Source organism: Xenopus tropicalis, chromosome 2 (genome assembly GCF_000004195.4).
Source record: "Xenopus tropicalis strain Nigerian chromosome 2, UCB_Xtro_10.0, whole genome shotgun sequence".
NCBI lineage: Eukaryota > Metazoa > Chordata > Amphibia > Anura > Pipidae > Xenopus > Xenopus tropicalis.
In genome coordinates this window covers 173,349,770-173,372,360 of record NC_030678.2, presented here as the reverse complement: position 1 = coordinate 173,372,360, position 22,591 = coordinate 173,349,770, and the positions used below count along the sequence as shown (strand labels likewise).

At 44.7% G+C, this 22,591-nt stretch overlaps 1 protein-coding gene across 4 annotated transcripts; it reads right to left on the bottom strand.

Moving 5' to 3' along the window:
* Positions 1 to 376: 376 nt before the first annotated feature.
* emsy (EMSY, BRCA2-interacting transcriptional repressor) lies at positions 377 to 21,330 on the bottom strand. 4 transcript variants are annotated; one of them, XM_004912217.4, is made up of 20 exons: positions 21,184 to 21,330; positions 20,920 to 21,018; positions 16,016 to 16,115; positions 15,831 to 15,905; positions 15,371 to 15,546; positions 14,808 to 14,960; positions 13,671 to 13,930; positions 13,318 to 13,588; positions 12,668 to 12,937; positions 11,279 to 11,428; positions 10,854 to 11,024; positions 10,087 to 10,223; positions 9,384 to 9,557; positions 8,062 to 8,248; positions 7,202 to 7,366; positions 6,672 to 6,824; positions 4,683 to 4,903; positions 3,944 to 4,477; positions 2,042 to 2,569; positions 377 to 1,274 (listed from the first exon to the last, which is right to left on the bottom strand). In XM_004912217.4, exons 1-20 carry the CDS (start codon positions 21,203 to 21,205, stop codon positions 1,095 to 1,097), a joined length of 4,026 nt encoding a protein of 1,341 aa, XP_004912274.1. In that variant the 5' UTR covers positions 21,206 to 21,330; the 3' UTR covers positions 377 to 1,094. The 4 variants fall into 4 exon arrangements, with proteins under 4 accessions (XP_004912274.1, XP_004912275.1, XP_004912276.1 ...); XM_004912218.4 differs by having other exon boundaries at positions 3,944 to 4,453; XM_004912219.4 differs by lacking the exon at positions 6,672 to 6,824.
* Positions 21,331 to 22,591: the final 1,261 nt, after the last annotated feature.

The following is a 22,591-nucleotide window of genomic DNA, read 5'->3' as shown; positions in this document are numbered from 1 at the left end:
CCTACTGGTCCAAAGCGACCAATCAGATCGCTGCTTTTTGAACAAAAGATCAGGGCCCAGGGAAGGTGGTTCATCGCATATTAGTGACACATTGGCGTTCAGTTTTGCCCATGGGCAGTTACCCATAGCAACCAACCAACGACTGGCTTTTTGCATGTAGAACAATGAATGCAACGATTTGATTGGCTGCCATAGGTTACTGCCCATTGGCAAATATGCCCAGTGTTGATAAATGACCCCCCCCCACAGTGCCAAATCTGATTGGTTGCTCCCTGCACCAATCCCACTGTAATGGGAAATATATCTATGAATTTTGTAAATGGATCTCACTTGCAGAATCAGGTAGGGATAACCAAGGTGCAACTGGGCCGCCCAGAACACCTAGAACCCAGGGGCCAAATTTCAGAATGAATAGATTTAGATGGTGCTACATTTTTGGCCTATGCTGAATACAAGGAAGGACTGATGGCAATTACCCCCAGGCTGGGGCACATTGGGCATTCGGGCCGGCCAGTCCTTTTCTTATGGTGAGAAACTTCATTTTTGGGGCAGATTTTGTAATCACAAATGTAATATTCCCAAGTCCAATTAAAAATACAAAAAAGGACAAACAGCCCCCTCCCCTCCTATTCGTTGGTAGAAATCCAAGGCCAAGTAATCCAACACATTCAAACCCATGCATGGTCTCATGATTTGCAGAATTGTCCTTGTGGCTCTGGGGGCAAGTACCCGCGTTCTGTAAATCCAAGTACCCGGGTTCTGTAAATCCAAGTACCCGGGTTCTGTAAATCCAAGTACCCGGGTTCTGTAAATCCCACCAATCAGATGAAATGAAAAGTGTGCTTCGGAGGAATCTCACAAAAAAAGAGTGAAGTTTCCCTTTAATATTCTAGAGCATCTCAGCACCAATGAAAGGACTCCACCGATAAGAGGGCCATCCATCTCTTCTTAAACCTTGATTGGCTATCTAGGTAGGTTCTGATAGGGTCGAGCCAGCAGCTTCTCAAGCTTAAGTTAAAAAGGGAAGAGGGGGGCGGCCATACTGTACAGGAGTCATGTGACACAAGCAGGAGGGTCCGGCCATTGGGGCGCTGCTATACGTCCTCGATATGGATAGGGGCTTGGCTTTTGCCACTCTCCCCGTCGTGAGCCAAGACGACGTCTTCCTCCCCGAGCCTCTGGCTGGTAAAGTTACTCATCTCCAGGAGCCCACTGGGTTCCACTACCACATTGGAGCTGGAGTGACAAGGGATGGCATGATACTGAGGGATGGTCTGAAAGGGTAAAGGAAAACAGAGACTGTATGTACCCACCGTGGCACCGCACAGCTTATACGGCTGTTCCTGCTGAATTGTGCTTAGTACAGGGGAATCCCTATGTGCCATAGTTTTATGGTATCTCTCTGTACAGGCTATGAGCAAATTTAGGGGGCTGTTCCTGCTGAATTGTGCTTAATACAGGGGGGTCCCTATGCTGCCATAGCTTTATGGTATCTCTCTGTACAGGCTATGAGCAAACTCAGGGGGCTGTTCCTGCTGAATTGTGCTTAGTACAGGGGAATCCCTATGTGCCATAGCTTTATGGTATCTCTCTGTACAGGCTATGAGCAAACTTAGGGGGCTGTTCCTGCTGAATTGTGCTTAGTACAGGGGAATCCCTATGCTGCCATAGTTTTATGGTATCTCTCTGTACAGGCTATGAGCAAACTTAGGGGGCTGTTCCTGCTGAATTGTGCTTAGTACAGGGGAATCCCTATGCTGCCATAGTTTTATGGGATCTCTCTGTACAGGCTATGAGCAAACTCAGGGGGCTGTTCCTGCTGAATTGTGCTTAGTACAGGGGAATCCCTATGCTGCCATAGTTTTATGGTATCTCTCTGTACAGGCTATGGGCAAACTTAGGGGGCTGTTCCTGCTGAATTGTGCTTAGTACAGGGGAATCCCTATGTGCCATAGTTTTATGAGCAAACTTAGGGGGCTGTCCATGCTAATCAGGTATCTGACTGGCACTTTGAGTCGAGGGCCGCTATTGGCTAGCTTACCTGGATAATTATTTCAGAAGGCACTTCCTCAGTTCTCTTTTGCTGAACGTTCTGTATCTGGATGATCTGGCTGGCAATGGGGACGTCGACTTTCCTTGTAAGAGGGGGTGGCGGTGGGAGAGGTCCAGGCAGCACAGTAGGGGGCGCGGCCGTTATAATGGGGGCCGGGAAACATTTTGGAGGCGGTGGAACAGAAGCAGTCACTGGCACAGAAAACCTTGGAACCTGGGTTACTGTAGCTTCAGTCAGCATGGGCATGGGTTTAATAATGGGGGCAACTTTGGTGGGGGCATCAACAACCATGGGCTCGGCATTCGTGTCAATGTCTGCCTCCATCATAGACATCTTCAGGATATCGGCTACGGAGGACTTCTCAGAGCTCTGGACAGTAGGCAGGATGCTGGCGACTGCGGGGGTCAGTCTGGGCAGGCAGTCGCTTACAGATGCCTTGGAGACGGTGGGAGGTTGGTGGCCCTCAAAGGTGATCTTTGTAACGGCTGATCCTGGGGACACGATAGACTGGGTCATCTAGCAAATAAATATATATTAGATTATTAGTCACTGACCACAAGCAGCCAAAAACTATTGCTCTGTGAGGCTACTATTTTATAGTTATGGTTAATTTTATTACAGGTATCGGACCCCTTATCCGGAAACCCATTATCCAGAAAATTCCAAATTACGGAAAGGCCATCTCCCATATACTCCATTTTAGATCAAATAATTCACCTTTTTAAAAATGATTTCCCTTTTCTCTGTAATAATAAAACAGTACCTGTACTTGATCCCAACTAAGATATAATTACCCCTTATTGGGGGCAGAACAGCCCTATTGGGTTTATTTCATGGTTAAATGATTCCCTTTTCTCTGTAATAATAAAACAGTACCTGTACTTGATCCCAACCAAGATATAATTACCCCTTATTGGGGCAGAACAGCCCTATTGGGTTTATTTAATGGTTAAATGATTCCCTTTTCTCTGTAATAATAAAACAGTACCTGTACTTGATCCCAACTAAGATATAATTACCCCTTATTGGGGCAGAACAGCCCTATTGGGTTTATTTAATGGTTAAATGATTCCCTTTTCTCTGTAATAAAACAGTACCTGTACTTGATCCCAACTAAGATATAATTAATCTTTATTGGAGCCAAAACAATCCTATTGGGTTTAAGTACTGTTTAAATAATTTTATTAGCAGACTTAAGGTAGGAGATCCGAATTACGACCCCTTATCTGGAAAACCCCAGGTTCAGAGCATTCTGGATAACGGGTCCCATACTTGTACCTATCTTTCTATTCAAAAATCTAAATAATTAAAAAAAACTACCAATAATAAAGAATTAAGGACCAATTGCAAATTATCTCAGAATATTACTCTCTACATCATACTAAAAGTTAACTCAAAAGGTGAACAACCCCTTTAAAAGCTGATGGCATGGGGGGAGGTGGTATTCCTCCCCACCTGTGGTTTTCAGCCAACAGAGAAGTTCCCTAATACTTTAGACCATATTTAGAGTGTCAGTGACCGTACACATGCTCAGTGCTTTCTTGGCTAATAGTGAGAAGCTTTTCAGCCAGTGAGGGGACACCCAAATCTGCCCTTGCTGCCTGTGATGCCCAAATGGTTACAGGGGCAGATTTGGGTGTCCCCTCACTGGCTGAAAAGCTTCTCACTATTAGCCAAGAAAGCACTGAGCATGTGTAGGGTCACTGACACTCTAAATATGGTCTAAACAGAACCAAGATCAGTTGTTTTGGAGAACTCGAAAAAAACCAAACATGATTTAGAGCTGCTGAAACTCTGGGCTGGTACCAAAAGTAACAAGCAAAGAATACAGCAATTCTAGTCTAGTCTTTAGTTCAAAAACCTAAGGCTACAGGGTGTGCTTCCCCTTACCTGCGTAACAGCTTGTTTCTCAGATGAGACTGGCATTTGTATTGGAGTCTGCATGTAAATCTTTTGTTGACCTTGAACCTGCTGCAGTTTGGGCAGCTGCTGGGTGGTTTTAACGGCCAGCACTTGCACTACAGTCTGCTGGGGCTGAGACATAATGTTAGGGATGTGTCTCTCTTTCACCACCAGGTGGCGCTGTGCGTGCTCCTGCTGCATGGGAGTGACCTTTTGCTGGCGGATGGAGAGCTGCGCCGTCTGTTGGATTTTGTGCTGCATTTGATCCGGCTGGAGCTGAATGATCTGTTTCTGCTTGGTCTGCAGGGACTGCACCGTCTTCACTTGCAGATGAGCTCCTTCCTGCTGCAGATGAACCTGTTTCTGCTGCTTTTGTGCCATGGCGGCCCGGTACAGGATGCCCGTTTGGGGGTCTAAAGTGTCCATTTCCTCCACCTCCCCTTCTTCAGTCACAGTCTCCTCGCTTCTCTTGGTGAAAGCTGTGTGACTGCTCAGTGCCTGTGAGACAAAGTTAGTAAAATGCTGCAAATAAATAAAAAAAAGGGAAAAAAAAAATCAATTTTCCCCCGTGTGAGAGCAAAGCAAAAAGCTGGACAAACACATTGGCACTGCAAGGCTGAACTCTCATTCCCAACTTGGTTCATTTATAATCAGCTTAACCTGGATTTAGGCCTGATCTTGGCCGGGCCTGGTTCCTGGGAGGGGCCAAAGGCAGGAAGGAGCTTACCTGTTGCATGATATGAGTGATGGCTCCACTGGAGGAGGTAGGGATTGATTTCACCACCACAGAAGCCTGCGATGCTGTCTGGGACTGGCTAACATGCTGCAATAGGGTGCGCGTGGGTTGGACCTGCTGCAGCTGCTGCGATGGATGGCTCACTTGCAGTAGGGATGGGAGAGGCATATCCCCAGAGCTCACGGTGTTAGTAGAAGCCATTTGTCTTTTGCCTGTAGGTAAGAGCCAATTGGGCTTAGTTAATAGGTTGCCGCTACTGCAGGGTATGAATATCTACACACACTGCAAAAAGGAATAAGATTGCTGGCTTTATGAGACGGAAAGGGAGGTTATACGGCCACATTAAAGGTTACCAGTGGCTACTCAAATGCTGTGTTTCAATTCCCCCTGTCTATAGTAAAGGGCAGCTACATGGATTCAATAACAATACCCTAATATGTACAGCTTAGAACAGAGGGGGTACCATGGAAATATTCAAATACAGTGAGGGAATTTAGAGAAAGCATTTGTGGGGGGGGGGGGGGGGATTTTCTGGCAACAGTACACAGCTAGAACCAGTGGAATATAATGGTATAGAGGGGATAAAAGATGGAATATCCCTTTCTGGCAGATGTGGGGACAAACCTGAACTGGACAGATATAAAGCAATTTTAAAGTGTCTGAATCCAAAATTTGGATTCAGGTGGACCAGCTGGTTCTTTTCTGCCCTCTTCTTCCATTTTGCCAGACACTGACACCTAGTGGCCATGTACTGCACTTTTATAATGGTTGCATGTTATCCCACATTATTCTTACATCAGTTCGGGGGTCGATTTCAGGTTTAAGAAGGAAACTTTCAGTAAGTTTCATTAAGGGCTCATTCTGACAGGCATTTCACCATGTGTTCCCATGCATTGAATTTCTCCTGTTTTTTTACCGCAGAAGAGCACAGGATGAAACACAATTTATCCTTTCTTACCGGCCTGTACCGACACGGGCACATGTAAGCACCAAACACATCACGTTACATTCCAACTACTTGCTTACATGCGCCTGTATCAGTACGGGGTGGTAAAAAAAAAAAAAGAGGCCTAATTCAATTCTGTAATAAAGTTATTTTCCCTTATGCACTGGAATGTAAATACCAGGAAATAAATAAATGTGTAAGTGATTCAGCTGCAGGCCCAGGGGAGAGAATTGTGTTGCCCCAACTCAACCGACTTTATTACATAACTTAATAAAGCTCAGTCTGCAGACAAAATGTAACCTACCAGCACTGCAGACAAAATGTAACCAACCTGCACAATATGAACAGAGAAAGTGCCTGATAGTCAAAGAATATAAAAGGGGAGTTAAACCCCATTTGTATGTAGGGTGTTTGTCTCCAAACTGGACAGGGTGCTTTATTTATTTGCATATTGGTATTTATTAATAAATTATTATTATTATTATTATTATTAGATCAACCTTATACTTTAACAGGCTTCTTGTGGCTAAAATACCACAAAAATGATAAACACTTGCTTAGTGCTCAATGGAGGACACACTGGGAATACTGCGGTTTTATTGAGCCGGATATTCACACTGTGTTTGTAGTAGGTGGGGGGCAGGATACATGATAATAATCAATAATAATATTGTGATTTGAGAGTTAAAGACATAAGCTAGAAAGAGGGAAATGTGGCTGAACAGCACCCTCTGATGGTCATGGATAGCATTACATAAAGGGGTGTGTCGTATCCATGCAACGTTGTTCAGTGGGCACAATTGTACCCTAGACGGGTAGTGGAAATCGGTACATATAGATCTACCTACTCTTGGGTTGGGTCTAGGGTTAAACTGGGGGGGGGGGAATATAAGTTGAGTAGAGGTCTCGCATTTCTGATAAAATGGCATTTTCATACCGCGGTCTCTCCAAGAAGGACTGAACAAATGTTGACCTGCTAAGTGCTTTGCAGCAATATGGAGACCTGGGCTACGTACATGGGGCTCTTCCCTTACCTGTACTTAGGTATTCTGCCACCAGCTCTGACTCCACCATGGCAATAGAGCTGCCTTCAGCGTGGCGTTTATCTGCAGCCATCTGAATGGGAACAGCCATTTGACTTAGATCGATAGTCGGCTGTCGTAGTTTATTTTCCACTTTCTCTTTCACTGCGTGACAAGCGGAAGAGAACGATGGAAAGTTTATTTGTGGGGGAAAGCAATGGAGCAGCGGGAAAAAGCCAAAGACTAAAAGCTGTACCAGTGGGTTGCAAAGAAATAGAGCTTTACAGGTTATATTAAATGAAAGGACAGTGGGACTGCAGGTACCAGTCTAGAGTGTGGATGAGGTAACCTCGTCAGAGCAATCATGGCTGCTCCCAATATAAGCAAATATGCAAATAAATAAGGCTCCTTGTGCAGAATAAGCTATATGCCAACACAAATGCCAAGCTTCCTGTCAGATTACAAGCACATGTAACTGCAGTATGTTGGTTTTGGATCAAGTTGCCAGAGTGGGGTGCACAATATTATATATATTCACTCACCTGCAGTCTGCTGGAGCTCCATAAGGGCCTTAATGGTCGATGTAGCAGACTGGGATTCTCCCCCAATATCCTGGTAGATGATGGTAGGAGTGGTATCCATGGCTATTTCATGTTCTGCCCAATCCTGGCTTCGAGAAGCAATAACATGAACAACAGGCTGGGAATCTGAGGAAATGAGCACACAATCATTTAATTAGGCCCATTTAAACAGTCAGGAAATTTTAGGACAAACAGGTATTCCCCTGTACTAAGCACAATTCAGCAGGAACAGCCCCCTAAGTTTGCTCATAGCCTGTACAGAGAGATACCATAAAACTATGGCACATAGGGATTCCCCTGTACTAAGCACAATTCAGCAGGAACAGCCCCCTAAGTTTGCTCATAGCCTGTACAGAGAGATACCATAAAGCTATGGCACATAGGGATTCCCCTGTACTAAGCACAATTCAGCAGGAACAGCCCCCTAAGTTTGCTCATAGCCTGTACAGAGAGATACCATAAAACTATGGCACATAGGGATTCCCCTGTACTAAGCACAATTCAGCAGGAACAGCCCCCTAAGTTTGCTCATAGCCTGTACAGAGAGATACCATAAAACTATGGCACATAGGGATTCCCCTGTACTAAGCACAATTCAGCAGGAACAGCCCCCTAAGTTTGCCCATAGCCTGTACAGAGAAATACCATAAAACTATGGCAGCATAGGGATTCCCCTGTACTAAGCACAATTCAGCAGGAACAGCCCCCTAAGTTTGCTCATAGCCTGTACAGAGAAATACCATAAAACTATGGCAGCATAGGGATTCCCCTGTACTAAGCACAATTTAGGTTATTAGGTTCTGATATACTACATCCCACACCTTGAGAGCTCTGGGAGGACTCCGTGGAAGAGGAGCTGCTCTCTGTATCCTCTTTGACCTCTTGAATAGTAGCACTTGTTGCCTCTACCACACGGGAGGCTTGCTGCAGGGTTTCTGTCACCAGCTGCCTGGTCTGTTCGCTCATCACAGTGGCCTGGAACGTCACTGGCTTGGGCTTTATAAGGACCTAGGCAAAGAACAGGCATTACTAGTGGTTGTATTTATAGTTTATGTATGTGAGTATAGATTGGTAGGTGTGGGTTAGGTGTGCTGGGTTTACTTGGATGGGTTGAACTTGATGGACACAGGTCTTTTTTCAACCCTATGTAACTATGTAACTATGTAACTATTACTTAATCAATGTTATACAAATAGCGCTTATAGCAAACATCCTGAGAGCATTACAAATGGGAAGTTAATATGACCATACATGGTTCAATTTTAGCTGCTGCCTAAGCCCCACAAGACCGATTTCCTGCTGACTGCGTCGCCTATGGGACCTAGCCAATGGCCTGCCTGGCAGATAACTGGCAAAGGAAAAGTGATATATCCATTGGGCAGGTTTGCAAAATTAAGAAAAAAGTCTGACTATTTGCTAACATGCAAAGCAAATAGATACTCTGTAAGCAAAATGACCTGACAAAGGAACACATAATACATGTATAACATTTTCTTCTTGGTCCTTTAAAGGGACACTGTCATTATGTTTATGGGGAACTTTTTATTTCTAAATGACACTGTTACACAGCAAATAATTCCCTCTGCCATTTAACCTTTTATTCTTGAACCAACAAAATGTACTTGTAGCTGTAATATTGGTGTGTAGGCGCCATCTCAGTGCATTGTGCCTGAGTCTGAGCTTTCAGCCAGCGCTACACATTAGAACTGCTTTCAGCTAACCTATTGTTTCTCCTACTCCCATGTAACTGGAGGAGTCCCAAGCCGGACTTGGATTTCTTACTATTGAGTGCTATTCTGATACCTACTGGGAGCTGCTATCTTGCTCCCTTCCCATTGTTCTGCTGATCGGCTGCTGGGGGTGAGGGGGGATATGACTCCAACTTGCAGCGCGGCAGTAAAGTGTGACTGAAGTTTACCAGAGCACAGGTCACATGGTTGTGGCACCCTGGGAAATGAAGACTATGGCTAGTTCCATGTAAAAAAAAAATATAAAAATAAATATGTTTCCGCTTTTGAAAAACAGATTTCAATGCACCAATTCATCTGCTTCATATATACCGCCTTCATATGGTACATTGTATATATACAAAATAAAGAACATGCATCATTCAGCTGAGTCAGAAATGGAACGTGATGCATACCTGGGTCTTCCCCTGTTGCCCATACACTATTTTGGTGGGGATGATTTTGGTTGCTGGCTGAACAGTCGATCCCATACCCTTGGGCTGCGTCACAATCATCTTGGTGATTGGGCGAGTTGCCGTGATTATAGCTGGCTTTGTTCCTGCTGGCATCGCTTGTAGGGTTTTATCCCCCTAATCAGAAGAAAACCATTTCAATAAGTGACAATAAAACATAATACAGGTATGGGGTCGGTTCTCTTTATTCAGGATGTTCCGAATTATGGGAAGGCCATCTCCCATAGACTCCATTATAAGCAAATAATTCTAATTTTTAAAAATGTAATAATAAAACAGTACTTTGTACTTGATATAACTACCCCTTATTGGGGGCAGAACAGCCCTATTGGGTTTATTTCATGGTTAAATGATTCCCTTTTCTCTGTAATAATAAAACAGTACCTGTACTTGATCCCAACTAAGATATAATTACCCCTTATTGGGGCAGAACAGCCCTATTGGGTTTATTTAATGGTTAAATGATTCCCTTTTCTCTGTAATAATAAAACAGTACCTGTACTTCATCCCAACTAAGATATAATTACCCCTTATTGGGGGCAGAACAGCCCTATTGGGTTTATTTAATGGTTAAATGATTCCCTTATTCTCTGTAATAATAAAACAGTACTTTGTACTTCATCCCAACTAAGATTTGCAGATTTACCCCGGCATTCAGTAATGTGGTCACAACGTTTTTGCCCGGAAGGCCTTGTATCGTCGTTCCTTTGCCTGTAGTTTTCTGCACCACAATCACATTAGGCTTGGAGGTCATTGGAATTGTAGTGATCTTTGTTGTTGTACCTGTAATAAAACCAACAGGGTAAGGCTGAGTACTTACTGGGGTAAATAAAACCCTAGCAACCAGATGACCGATGAAATTTCAAACTGGAAAGGTGCTGAATAAAACACTAAATAACTGAAAAAACATAAAAAATTTAAATGAAACCAATTACAAATTATCTCAGAATACCAATGTCTACACCAAATTTCTTTAGCACTTAATTCCCCCCCCCCCAAAACAGCTATAAGGATAGGTAAGGCTTACTTCCCCTTGGATTTTTTAAAACCTTCAGCTTAAATCTGACTTGCAAAGTGCCCCATAGGAGAAAGGTGAAAAGGCAATGGCAGCTTGAATTTCTCTGTTCGCTGAAACGGAAGTCTTCGCACCAATGGCCTAAGCTTTTTTTTTTTAGTGTCTGCGGCTAAAATTTATATTTATATTTCTTCGGACAGCTTTGGGGGGTTAATGATATGAGCATATACTAAAGCTGCAGATGCTGAAAGAAAGCTTAGGGGCGAATTAAGTATTAAAAAATTTTGGTGTTGCTGTTCCTTTAAAGGTGAACTTCCCCTTTAAATGTACTAGTTTTACTGTTCGTGGGTACCCACAAGTTGCACCACCACAAAACTTAATCCTGTACAAAGACTGACCTGACACTATGTTGCTGCTTATGATTTTCCCTCCCAGTGTAGCCAGCGATTTCGGTACCACGGTGATTATGCTCCCGCTTGTGGTTTTTACATAGGTAGCCCCGGGTGTAGCAGCCATGCGGGCTCCCAAGGCAGAGCTGATGGTTGGACGTGTGTACGTGGCTTGTGTCCCTAGGGATACAAAGGAGATTAATAAGGAGATAAAAAATAACTATATATCACACAATGCAATTGGTTATAGGATCCATTACATTATCTATAGAAAAAGTTTCCCCAGTTATTATATTGAGCTTTTTTTGTGCTATATTTTATTAGTAGTGTTTAAACACTTTGTCGTTATTTTAAACACAATAATTAACATTTCTCGTTTCTCCAACCTCCCCTTCCCGCTTTGCCTATATTCCCCACTAGGGGTCGGTACTTACCACTCGGGGTGGTGACCAATTTTGTAGTCATGATTGCACCATTGCTGCTCACCACCATAATGGGAGCGTTGCTGCTGTTCGGCAGGGATGTGGACACTGGTTTGGGCAAGATCTTACTGGGCTGCACTTGCTGAGTGATGATCTTAACACCTATGGTATAAAGATATATAGGGTTAAAGAAAAATAAAGCTCAATGCATCACACCGATACTGGATTAGATATCTGGACTCCACTTATTGTACAGCGCTGCGGAATATGTTGGCGCTTTTTAAATAAATGTTAATAACACAGTCATGACTTATAAAGACTGGAGCGAGCTGATGTCTTTCATAATAGCCAGAACACTACTTCCTGCTTTACAGCTCTCTAACCTGTTAGTTAGACAGTGGCTATATGGGACGTAATTGTTCAGTTAGTTTTTATGCAAGCAGGTCAGATTCCAATGCAAACTAACTGACTCAAGTCACTGATTACTAACCGCTTAGAGAGCTATAAAGGAGAAGTAGTGTTCTGGCTATTATGTTAGACATCTGCCCATTCCAGGCTTTTTTATAAATGATATTTTTGCCTAACTAACTATATTGAAAACATTGTTTATTTTGCGCAGTCTGCCTATTTTGCCCATTTTCAATTTTACATTAACCTGCTCCTTTAAAAGGAATTTGCCGACACCTGGTCCATCAAGAGTTAAAAATCAGTTCCATTTAAGAGGTTATGAGGGCAGACCATCGCTCCATATGGCGTATGTCGTTACCTTCTCTTATTACAAAACAATTCACTGGCACACCAAGTACAGACAGGGAGATAACGTATAGTTTATAGAGAGGGATCAGCTTGAGCAAGAGACTCCATTTCTGACGTCACAGCCAGAGGCCACAGGAAGGAGACAATTTGGTATAAGAGGGAAAAGCCACATAACTTGCCTGATTCACTTAAATCAGAAATGATCTTCAAAATCTACCTCTGATATTCTGAGACAATTTGCAATTGGTCTTTTTTTTTTTTTTATAATTTCAGTTTTTGTTTGGCAGCTCTCCAGCTTGGAGTTTCAGCAGCTACTTGGTTGCTAGGATTTAAATTACCTTAGCAACCAAGGTATAGTTTGACTGAAAGACTGATATATCAATAGGAGCCTGAATAGAAAAATAAGTCATATAAAGTAACAATAACAATAAAACTGGAGCCTCACAGAGCAATAGTTTTTGGCTGCCGGGGTCAGTGACCCCCATTGAAAGCTACAAAGAGTTTGAAGAAGAAGGCAAATAATTCAAAAACTGTAAGAAATAAATAATGCAGAGCAATTGAAAAGTTTCTTAGAATTGGCCTTTCTATAGTATACTAAATGTTAACTTATAGGTGAACCACCCCTTTAACGTGAGGCCCACTCACCCGATTCCTGCTTGATCTGTATGGTTGGTTTCATGGCAGCAGGCATTGGAGGCTGCTGTGCAGTGGGTGGGTGAGTGATGGTGCCTGGGTTTGTGATTGCTGTGGCCTGGGCCAGCTGCTGCGTCTGCTGGGGTATCGTATGTATCTGGTGCTTGGGGGACTGCTGGTACTGTTTTGGTAACTGGGCCAGGATCTGACTAGGGGAGGTGACCAGGCTCTTGGGGGATGGGAGTCTGTTGGTAGCTGCCTTGACTGCAGATGTTGAAGCACCTATAATAGAGGGAAAGCAGATAAGATGAGCAGGCAATGTGCAATTTCCAGATGCAAAATGCTAAGGGGGTTATGTAATAAAAGGCATTACGTTTGCCCAGGAGCGGTAACCCATATCAACCAATCAACAGGTAGCATTTACTGGTCACATGTTTAAAATCATATTACATATTATTGGTTGCTATGCGTTACTGCTCCTGGGCAAACTTATTGACTTACTACATATGGGGGTAAGTGTTTTAACAACAATGCAGCATAGGTGGTCCTGGGAGAAGGGCTGGCCACCCCGAGGAGGCCCCGGTAAAAATCAGCTTCCAAGTAGCATTGTTCAAATCAATAACCAGAGAAACACTACTTAGTTACACAAGGAATGTTCTCACCTGGTGCTACGGTTGACATGACCAGAGATGGAGTAGAGGATACCACTGTAGTAACAGCAATGCTACCGGAGGTCAGTGGTGGAGAAGATGAACTTGTACTGCTGCTTGTGACTACAGAGGACTGAGAGGCAGTGACTACCAGCGGCTGTTTTTGTGTTGCAGAGGTAATGACTGAGGTGGGGACCAATTTGGTGACTGCAGCATAATTGTGGGACTTGGATAATATGTTGGGAACAAATGTTGAACTCGGAGAGGTGGTAACTATTATCACCTGGGATAAAAACATAAACATCATCATTATAGAGAAGAACAGATCAGAACAAAAAACTGCACCCCTTAATCCACACACTGACCTTTTGGGTAGAAGTGTTTGTGGTCTGGGTGGCAGGCTTGGTGAAGGTGATCTTCACAGGAGACATGTGGGGGGGCAAGGAATTGGCAATGCTCTGCATGATGTTGCTCATCTTGGGGCTGCCGGTCACAGGCACCGTGATTGTTTTGGACACTGGCGTTGTGGGTTTGGGAACCTCCTTCAGTACCACCGGAGAAGAGCTGTTGGAATTTGTGCGCCTCCTTTTACGTGGCTTTTCGTCATCGTCCGAACAGTTGACACCTACAAGAAAAAAAAGGTCAATTAAAAAGGGGGGATAGTGTTTGAAGGGGTACAGTTTCCTAAAACTTCAGACCGGGTGCTATGGATTACTAAACGTGTAGTATGGCTTAGCTGCAAAACTTCTTATTGTTTATGAAGCACAATGTACAAGTCTAATGCCCTTTCATATTACACATAAATTTCTTCCAAAATTCCAGGTTTTATTATGTCCCATAATCTAAAATGTTTAATTTAAATTAATATTTGATTCATAATTTTTATTATATTATTATATAAACACCACTGGAATCAATATCTTCCACTAGTCAGAACAATAAGAGGATTTCTATGAGCATAAAAATGCAGGAAGCCAGAGGCCGAGTGCTTATATAAAACTCATGGTATTCCTTGATGACTTCTAATATAAGGTGAAATTTATATATATAATATACAGTTTGGTAATTTCCCTATGAGACTAAACTGTAAATTAAATCCTTAGTGATGTCATCAGATATAAATCGGAGCTTAGTGATAAAATTTCTGTCACATGACTTACTAAAACTTGTATCATGGCCTTGTACCTTTATATTGTCATGGAACTCCTCAGTGACTGCCAACATCCTTATCATTTACAGTAGGGGGTACATTATCCCTTATAATACATAAATGATACTCAGAGTTCCCTGTATAACTCAGCCTGCAGCCTTGTGCCTTTATATGGTCACAGAACCCCTCAGTGACTTCTAATATCCCTATATTGTACAATAGGGGGTACTTTATCACTATATATTTTCTAACACTGATCCTGTCTGAAAGAGAAACAAGTCCCAGTTCATATTAGCAGTTAGTTATATGAGCTGTAAGGTTATTTCTGAGCAGCACGTATGTATTTACTTACTTTTGACATAGACGGTGCTGCCGCTGGGTAGGACGACGACATTTGACGCAGGACTTGCAGGCCGAGGAGACTTCACGGTGGCTACGCTTCCGCTAGGGACTGGAGTGGAGGTCGGTGTTGATGTAGTACTCGTATAGGAGTAACAAACCACCACTGAGAAAGACAGATTTATGTTATAGCCAATCATAGATTCGTGGGAGTGCATCCTATCAGGGCACCAAGATATTAGAACCCTCTAGATCAGGGATCCCCAACCTTTCTTACTCATGAGCCACAGTCACATGTATAAAGACTTGGGGAGCAACACAAGCACCATAAAAGTTCATGGAGGTGCCAAATAAGGGCTGTGATTGGCTATTAGGGGCCTCTATGCACCCTATCAGCTTACAGGGGCTTTATTTGGTAGGAAATCTTGTTTTTATTCAACCAAAACTTGCCCCCAAGTCAGGAATTCAAAAATAACTCCCTGGTTTGGGGGCACTGAGAGCAACATCCAAGGGGTTGGGGAGCAACATGTTACTCCCGAGCCACTGGTTGGGGATCACTGCTCTAGATTCACTCACCTTCTTTGTTGCCAGTCTCTGCAGGGTCAGGGAGCGAGGCGTTGTGCTGCCCGGCGGCATTTGCCACTGCGTTGGCGGTGGCTGTGAAAGCCGTTTGAGGGACTAAGCGCGGCATCAGTGGTACCAAGCGCCGCCCCTCAATTGACCACTCGGAAGAGCTATTTGGACCGGACATGCTGAAAAAGAAAAAACATTTAAAAATGATTCCCAGACTCCCAGAATGCTTTTACCCTTAAGTATAGGTTGGGAAGTGCTGGGAATTGCAGTCTGGCCAACCAAGCTTAAGAAAGAAAGGTCTAGACTTTCTTATTCATTTTACAAACTACTAACCCAAGGTAAAATGGCAAAGTCTCTTGCATTAACTTCCCCTTTAAATTCTTCAGCAGGTTCTCTCTTTGTGCCCACCAGAAGAGACAACATTTTCTAATATTTATACTAAATAAGACCATTTAGGACTCACTTGTGGGCAATTGTTGTAAGTCGCTCATCGTTGACAGCTCTTCGAACCTCAGCACGATGCCGCTCTGTTGAAATGCTGACATGGAAAAAACATAATGTAAGTCAGACAGTGAGCAAAGATTCCCATATAGTGATCTGTCCGATATTAGAAGTGCAAGTCTGAAGTTTATGCACAGAAATACAGACCTTAAGACTTTGGAAAGTTCTCCTAGAAGGTCCTTCTTCTCCTTGCAGAGGTCTCCCTGTGCCCGAAGGGCACTAATAACGCCTGCGTATGCCTCCAATTCTGCAGCAAAATAGGAATAAATTAGGCCGGTATCTCTCTGAACAGGCTATGAGCAAACTTAGGGGGCTGTTCCTGCTGAATTGTGCTTAGTACAGGGGAATCCCTATGTGCCATAGTTTTATGGTATCTCTCTGAACAGGCTATGAGCAAACTTAGGGGGCTGTTCCTGCTGAATTGTGCTTAGTACAGGGGAATCCCTATGTGCCATAGTTTTATGGTATCTCTCTGTACAGGCTATGAGCAAACTTAGGGGGCTGTTCCTGCTGAATTGTGCTTAGTACAGGGGAATCCCTATGCTGCCATAGTTTTATGGTATCTCTCTGTACAGGCTATGAGCAAACTTAGGGGGCTGTTCCTGCTGAATTGTGCTTAGTACAGGGGAATCCCTATGTGCCATAGTTTTATGGTATCTCTCTGTACAGGCTATGAGCAAACTTAGGGGGCTGTTCCTGCTGAATTGTGCTTACTACAGGGGGATCCCTATGCTGCCATAGTTTTATGGTATCTCTCTGTGCAAAATTTCCTTCCAATAATTTCGGAAGTTGACACACTGATGTCACCATACCATTTGGCCATGTCCCCTTTAAGCGCTTTGTTGAGAATATATAAGACAATACGGGAGCTATGGGAAGCAAGAAGAGAGGCAGTGACCTGCCAGACAGTGAATTTAAGCAACACTATAATGCAATTACACCTTCATAATAGCCTGGAGGTAGGGGGCAAAAGGAAAATAAGTATACATTTGATTGGTTACTTTATTTTGCTAATTAATCCCCTATCCCCTAGCCAAAAAATTTATCTGGCTTCTGTTACGCTGTTTCAGGAGCTAGAGCCAAACATACAGAGAATATACACACCCAGGCTGCTTTCAATAGCATTAACATATAAATGTAAAACCACTGAAAATGTGTGATGACTGTATATTGGCCACTCACACATTCACAGCCGGATATTTGGGGCAGGAAGAGAGTCACTAGATGAGATGTGTTTGGTTAATATAACCTTCCCGCAATGAAAACTACACGACAGCGCAAAATAAACAGAACTGCAGCGGCCACGGCACCGAGATCTGATCCAGAAATGACTTACACTACAGGGTCCAATAAGCACAAGCAATGGTTCCTTGGGTATCTCTTGTTTCATTTCCCTTTTAGACTGAAAGCTGTAATGGACTAAGCGCTGCTGAACCAATGTCCTTTCCCAACCCCTCACTGCAGTTACTTATTATTATTATTAATATGTGTATTTATGAAGCACAAACATGGTTCATACAATAGAAGGCTGTACATACAGGAGATATATACACTCATTTGAGCTTACAATCTAAACTCTGGTGAGCTCACTAATTTCATAACAAGGTTACAGATATATAGAAACACTGGGGTAACAGTCACCCTGCTATAGTTCCAGGGGTACCCAGGGCACAAATAAGCACTCACCCAAAATCCCCCCCTAACTGGCCTTCAGGCTGGGCCCCCTTAGCCCAATGTTTCTATATATCTGTAACCTTGTTATGGGCTAAGAGGGCACAGCCTGAAGGCCAGTTAGGGGGGAATTTGGGGTGAGTGCTTATTTGTGCCCTGGGTACCCCTGGAACTATAGCGGGGTGACTGTTACCCCAATGTTTCTATATATCTGTAACCTTGTTATGGGCTAACAGTCACCCCGCTATAGTTCCAGGGGTACCCAGGGCACAAATAAGCACTCACCCCAAATTCCCCCCTAACTGGCCTTCAGGCTGGGCCCCCTTAGCCCATAACAAGGTTACAGATATATAGAAACATTGGGGTAACAGTCACCCCGCTATAGTTCCAGGGGTACCCAGGGCACAAATAAGCACTCACCCCAAATCCCCCCCTAACTGGCCTTCAGGCTGGGCCCCCTTAGCCCATAACAAGGTTACAGATATATAGAAACATTGGGGTAACAGTCACCCCGCTATAGTTCCAGGGGTGCCCATTTACAGCCCATATCTGGCACCCCCAGAAACTTTTTTATGCTTGTGTTGCTCCCCGACTCTGTTTACATTTGAATGCGGCTCAGAGGTAAAAAAAAAAAAAAAAAAAGGTTGTGAATCTCTGCTCTAAACCAAGCATATAAGGCTGATAGTTGTGGGGAGCAGTGCGGCAGCGCCATACCTAAACTGAATTACATCATTTCCAGCTTCTCTATACTCCGGTACATCACAGAGGGGTTCTGGTACCTGTATACTGGCTGTGCCCGGCCCACTCTGTCTCCTTGCCTCTCTAAGAGCAAGAAGTCATTGGACAGCGACAGCACTTATTGTATTTCACACGTAGGAAGCAATGAGTCCATAAAGCGGAGCTGCCATACACACAAGAGAGGAATACTAATCAATGTTTCAACTGACCAGAGACTGATTTAATTGGTCCAGTCCCTGCATTTCCCACAGCGCCTCTACATGAATACTAATAGGAGAACCCCATGGTAACCAGAGATAAAGGGACACGGAGCTGTTTGAGCGAGCAGCAAAACTTCACTGTTCTATTAAAGGAAGATTACAGCTGGGGTGTTTGCTACAGAAACCCTACTATAGTTTATATAAATACCCCGCTGTGTAGCCCCGGGGGCAGCCATTCCTGCACCGGTACAGCTGGGGTGTTTGCTACAGAAACCCTACTATAGTTTATATAAATACCCCGCTGTGTAGCCCCGGGGGCAGCCATTCCTGCACCGGTACAGCTGGGGTGTTTTGCTATAGAAACCCTACTATAGTTTATATAAATACCCCGCTGTGGTAGCCCCGGGGGCAGCCGTTCCCTGCAACCGGACAGCTGGGGGTGTTTTGCCTACAGAAACCCTTACTATAGTTATATAATACCCCGCTGTGTAGCCCCGGGGGCAGCCAATTCCTGCACTGGTACAGCTGGGGTGTGCTACAGAAACCCTACTATAGTTTATATAAATACCCCTCTGTGTAGCCCCGGGGGGCAGCCATTCCTGGCACTGGTACAGCTGGGGTGTTTGCCTAACAGAAACCCTACTATAGTTTATATAAATACCCCGCTGGTAGCCCCGGGGGCAGCCATTCCTGCACCGGTACAGCTGGGGTGTTTGCCTACAGAAACCCGTACTATAGGTTTATATAAATACCCCGGCTGGTAGCCCCGGGGGCAGCCGATTCCTGCCACGGCACAGCTGGGGGGTGTTTGGCTACAGAAACCCTACTATAGTTTATATAAATACCCCGCTGTGTAGCCCGGGGGCAGCCATTCCTGCACCGGTACAGCTGGGGTGTTTGCTACAGAAAACCCTACTATAGTTTATATAAATACCCCGCTGTGTAGCCCCGGGGGCAGCCGTTCCTGCACCGGTACAGCTGGGGTGTTTGCTACAGAAACCCTACTATAGTTTATATAAATACCCGCTGTGTAGCCCCGGGGGGCAGCCATTCCTGCACCGGTACAGCTGGGGTGTTTGCTACAGAAACCCTACTATAGTTTATATAAATACCCCGCTGTGTAGCCCCGGGGGCAGCCATTCCTGCACCGGTACAGCTGGGGTGTTTGCTACAGAAACCCTACTATAGTTTATATAAATACCCCGCTGTGTAGCCCCGGGGGCAGCCGTTCCTGCACCGGTACAGCTGGGGTGTTTGCTACAGAAACCCTACTATAGTTTAATAAATACCCCGCTGTGTAGCCCCGGGGCAGCCATTCCTGCACTGGTACAGCTGGGGGTGTTTGCTACAGAAACCCTACTATAGTTTATATAAATACCCCGCTGTGTAGCCCGGGGCAGCCGTTCCTGCACTGGTACAGCTGGGGGTGTTTGCTACAGAAACCCTACTATAGTTTATATAAATACCCCGCTGTGTAGCCCCGGGGGCAGCCATTCCTGCACTGGTACAGCTGGGGTGTTTGCTACAGAAACCCTACTATAGTTTATATAAATACCCCGCTGTGTAGCCCCGGGGGCAGCCATTCCTGCACTGGTACAGCTGGGGTGTTTGCTACAGAAACCCTACTATAGTTTATATAAATACCCCGCTGTGTAGCCCCGGGGGCAGCCATTCCTGCACTGGTACAGCTGGGGTGTTTGCTACAGAAACCCTACTATAGTTTATATAAATACCCCGCTGTGTAGCCCCGGGGGCAGCCGTTCCTGCACTGGTACAGCTGGGGTGTTTGCTACAGAAACCCTACTATAGTTTATATAAATACCCCGCTGTGTAGCCCCGGGGGCAGCCATTCCTGCACCGGTACAGCTGGGGTGTTTGCTACAGAAACCCTACTATAGTTTATATAAATACCCCGCTGTGTAGCCCCGGGGGCAGCCGTTCCTGCACTGGTACAGCTGGGGTGTTTGCTACAGAAACCCTACTATAGTTTATATATATACCCCGCTGTGTAGCCCCGGGGGCAGCCATTCCTGCACTGGTACAGCTGGGGTGTTTGCTACAGAAACCCTACTATAGTTTATATAAATACCCCGCTGTGTATTCACCCATCCGGGCGCCCCCAGCTGTTACCCTAATACAATTCCCACAAACAGCTCAGGCACAGTTCCTTAACACCTCACAACTATAATACAATACAAAGTCGTTTGCACTTTACAGCCCCGCCCCCTTGGGGCCCTGGGCAAATACCGACCAATGGTATCCCAGTAACCCACTCCCGAAGAGATACCAGCCCATTAAACTCTGACTGGAACCGCACAGCCTTGTGGGTAAAGTTGACATCAGTAGAAGCTGACAGAGCGCCATGGCGCATGCGCGGACAAAGTGGGCCGTACCATCACAGAGAAGGGGGGGGGTACGATAAGAAATGACCGGACGCCTTACCCAACTTGCGAAGAATCCTCTTGCACTCATCCCTGCTGAAGTCCAGGAGTGTGGGCCACACCACCGGCATCCTGGCCTCTCCTCCACAGAGCGCCCTCCCTGCACAAGCAAAGGCACAGTGGGATTAGATGGAATCTTCCCTTTGTTATGGTTCTGTGAGATGAGAAACTATTCCTGCCATCTCCGTCGGTACAATGGGAACCCTGCGTGGATCACCCACTGGTGCCTCGGCCGGCGATGACGGCTCAAGGCTTCGCCACTCACCTCCCGCCGAAGGGCCGATCATGGAACGATCCGACAGGAGAGGATCCGCTCAGTTTGATTGCGGCTCCCGCTGTCAAGATGGCGCGACGGTGACATTGCGCATGCGTAACTGCGGAACGCCGGGAAATGTAGTCCCCAACTCTGATTGGACGGTTCTTGAATTGTGTTCGAACAAGGGGAGGAGTCTTTCCAGCTGGGGAAGGACGTTTAGTGCCCCCTGGACAAAATTAGTTCTTGGAGGACCGACTTTAGTACATCTCTGTACCCTTTCCTTTTATAGTTATTTATTTACTGGAGAATTAGTAAATAGATCGGGGCTGGGGCTAGTTTTGGTGTAGGGTAGAAACGATATTTGACAATAGTTAGAAAGCATCAGTGACTGCTAATATCCTTATCATTTACAGTAGGGGGTACATTACCCCTTATAATATATGAGTGATACTCAGAGTTCCCTGTATAACTCAGCCTGCAGCCTTGTGCCTTTATATGGGCACAGAACCCCTCAGTGACTGCTAATATCCTTATCATTTACAGTAGGGGGTACATTATCCCTTATAATACATGAGTGATACTCAGAGTTCCCTGTATAACTCAGCCTGCAGCCTTGTGCCTTTATATGGGGGGCACAGAACCCCTCAGTGACTGCTAATATCCTTATCATTTACAGTAGGGGGTACATTATCCCTTATAATACATGAGTGATACTCAGCGTTCCCTGTATAACTCAGCCTGCAGCCTTGTGCCTTTATATGGGCACAGAACCCCTCAGTGACTGCTAATATCCTTATCATTTACAGTAGGGGGTACATTATCCCTTATAATACATGAGTGATACTCAGAGTTCCCTGTATAACTCAGCCTGCAGCCTTGTGCCTTTATATGGGCACAGAACCCCTCAGTGACTGCTAATATCCTTATCATTTACAGTAGGGGGTACATTATCCCTTATAATACATGAGTGATACTCAGAGTTCCCTGTATAACTCAGCCTGCAGCCTTGTGCCTTTATATGGGGGGCACAGAACCCCTCAGTGACTGCTAATATCCTTATCATTTACAGTAGGGGGTACATTATCCCTTATAATACATGAGTGATACTCAGAGTTCCCTGTATAACTCAGCCTGCAGCCTTGTGCCTTTATATGGGCACAGAACCCCTCAGTGACTGCTAATATCCTTATCATTTACAGTAGGGGGTACATTATCCCTTATAATACATGAGTGATACTCAGAGTTCCCTGTATAACTCAGCCTGCAGCCTTGTGCCTTTATATGGGGGGCACAGAACCCCTCAGTGACTGCTAATATCCTTATCATTTACAGTAGGGGGTACATTATCCCTTATAATACATGAGTGATACTCAGAGTTCCCTGTATAACTCAGCCTGCAGCCTTGTGCCTTTATATG

Excerpts from the sequence above, each read along its gene's own strand:
- emsy (XM_004912217.4), bottom strand. The coding sequence starts at position 21,205 with ATGATCGGCCCTTCGGCGGGAG. Across the intron at positions 8,249-9,383 it reads GGCAACAGGGGAAGACCCAG|GTCCTTATAAAGCCCAAGCC; the intron begins GTATGCATCACG and ends TTCTTTGCCTAG. Across the intron at positions 7,367-8,061 it reads GTCCTCCCAGAGCTCTCAAG|ATTCCCAGCCTGTTGTTCAT; the intron begins GTGTGGGATGTA and ends TCATTTCCTCAG.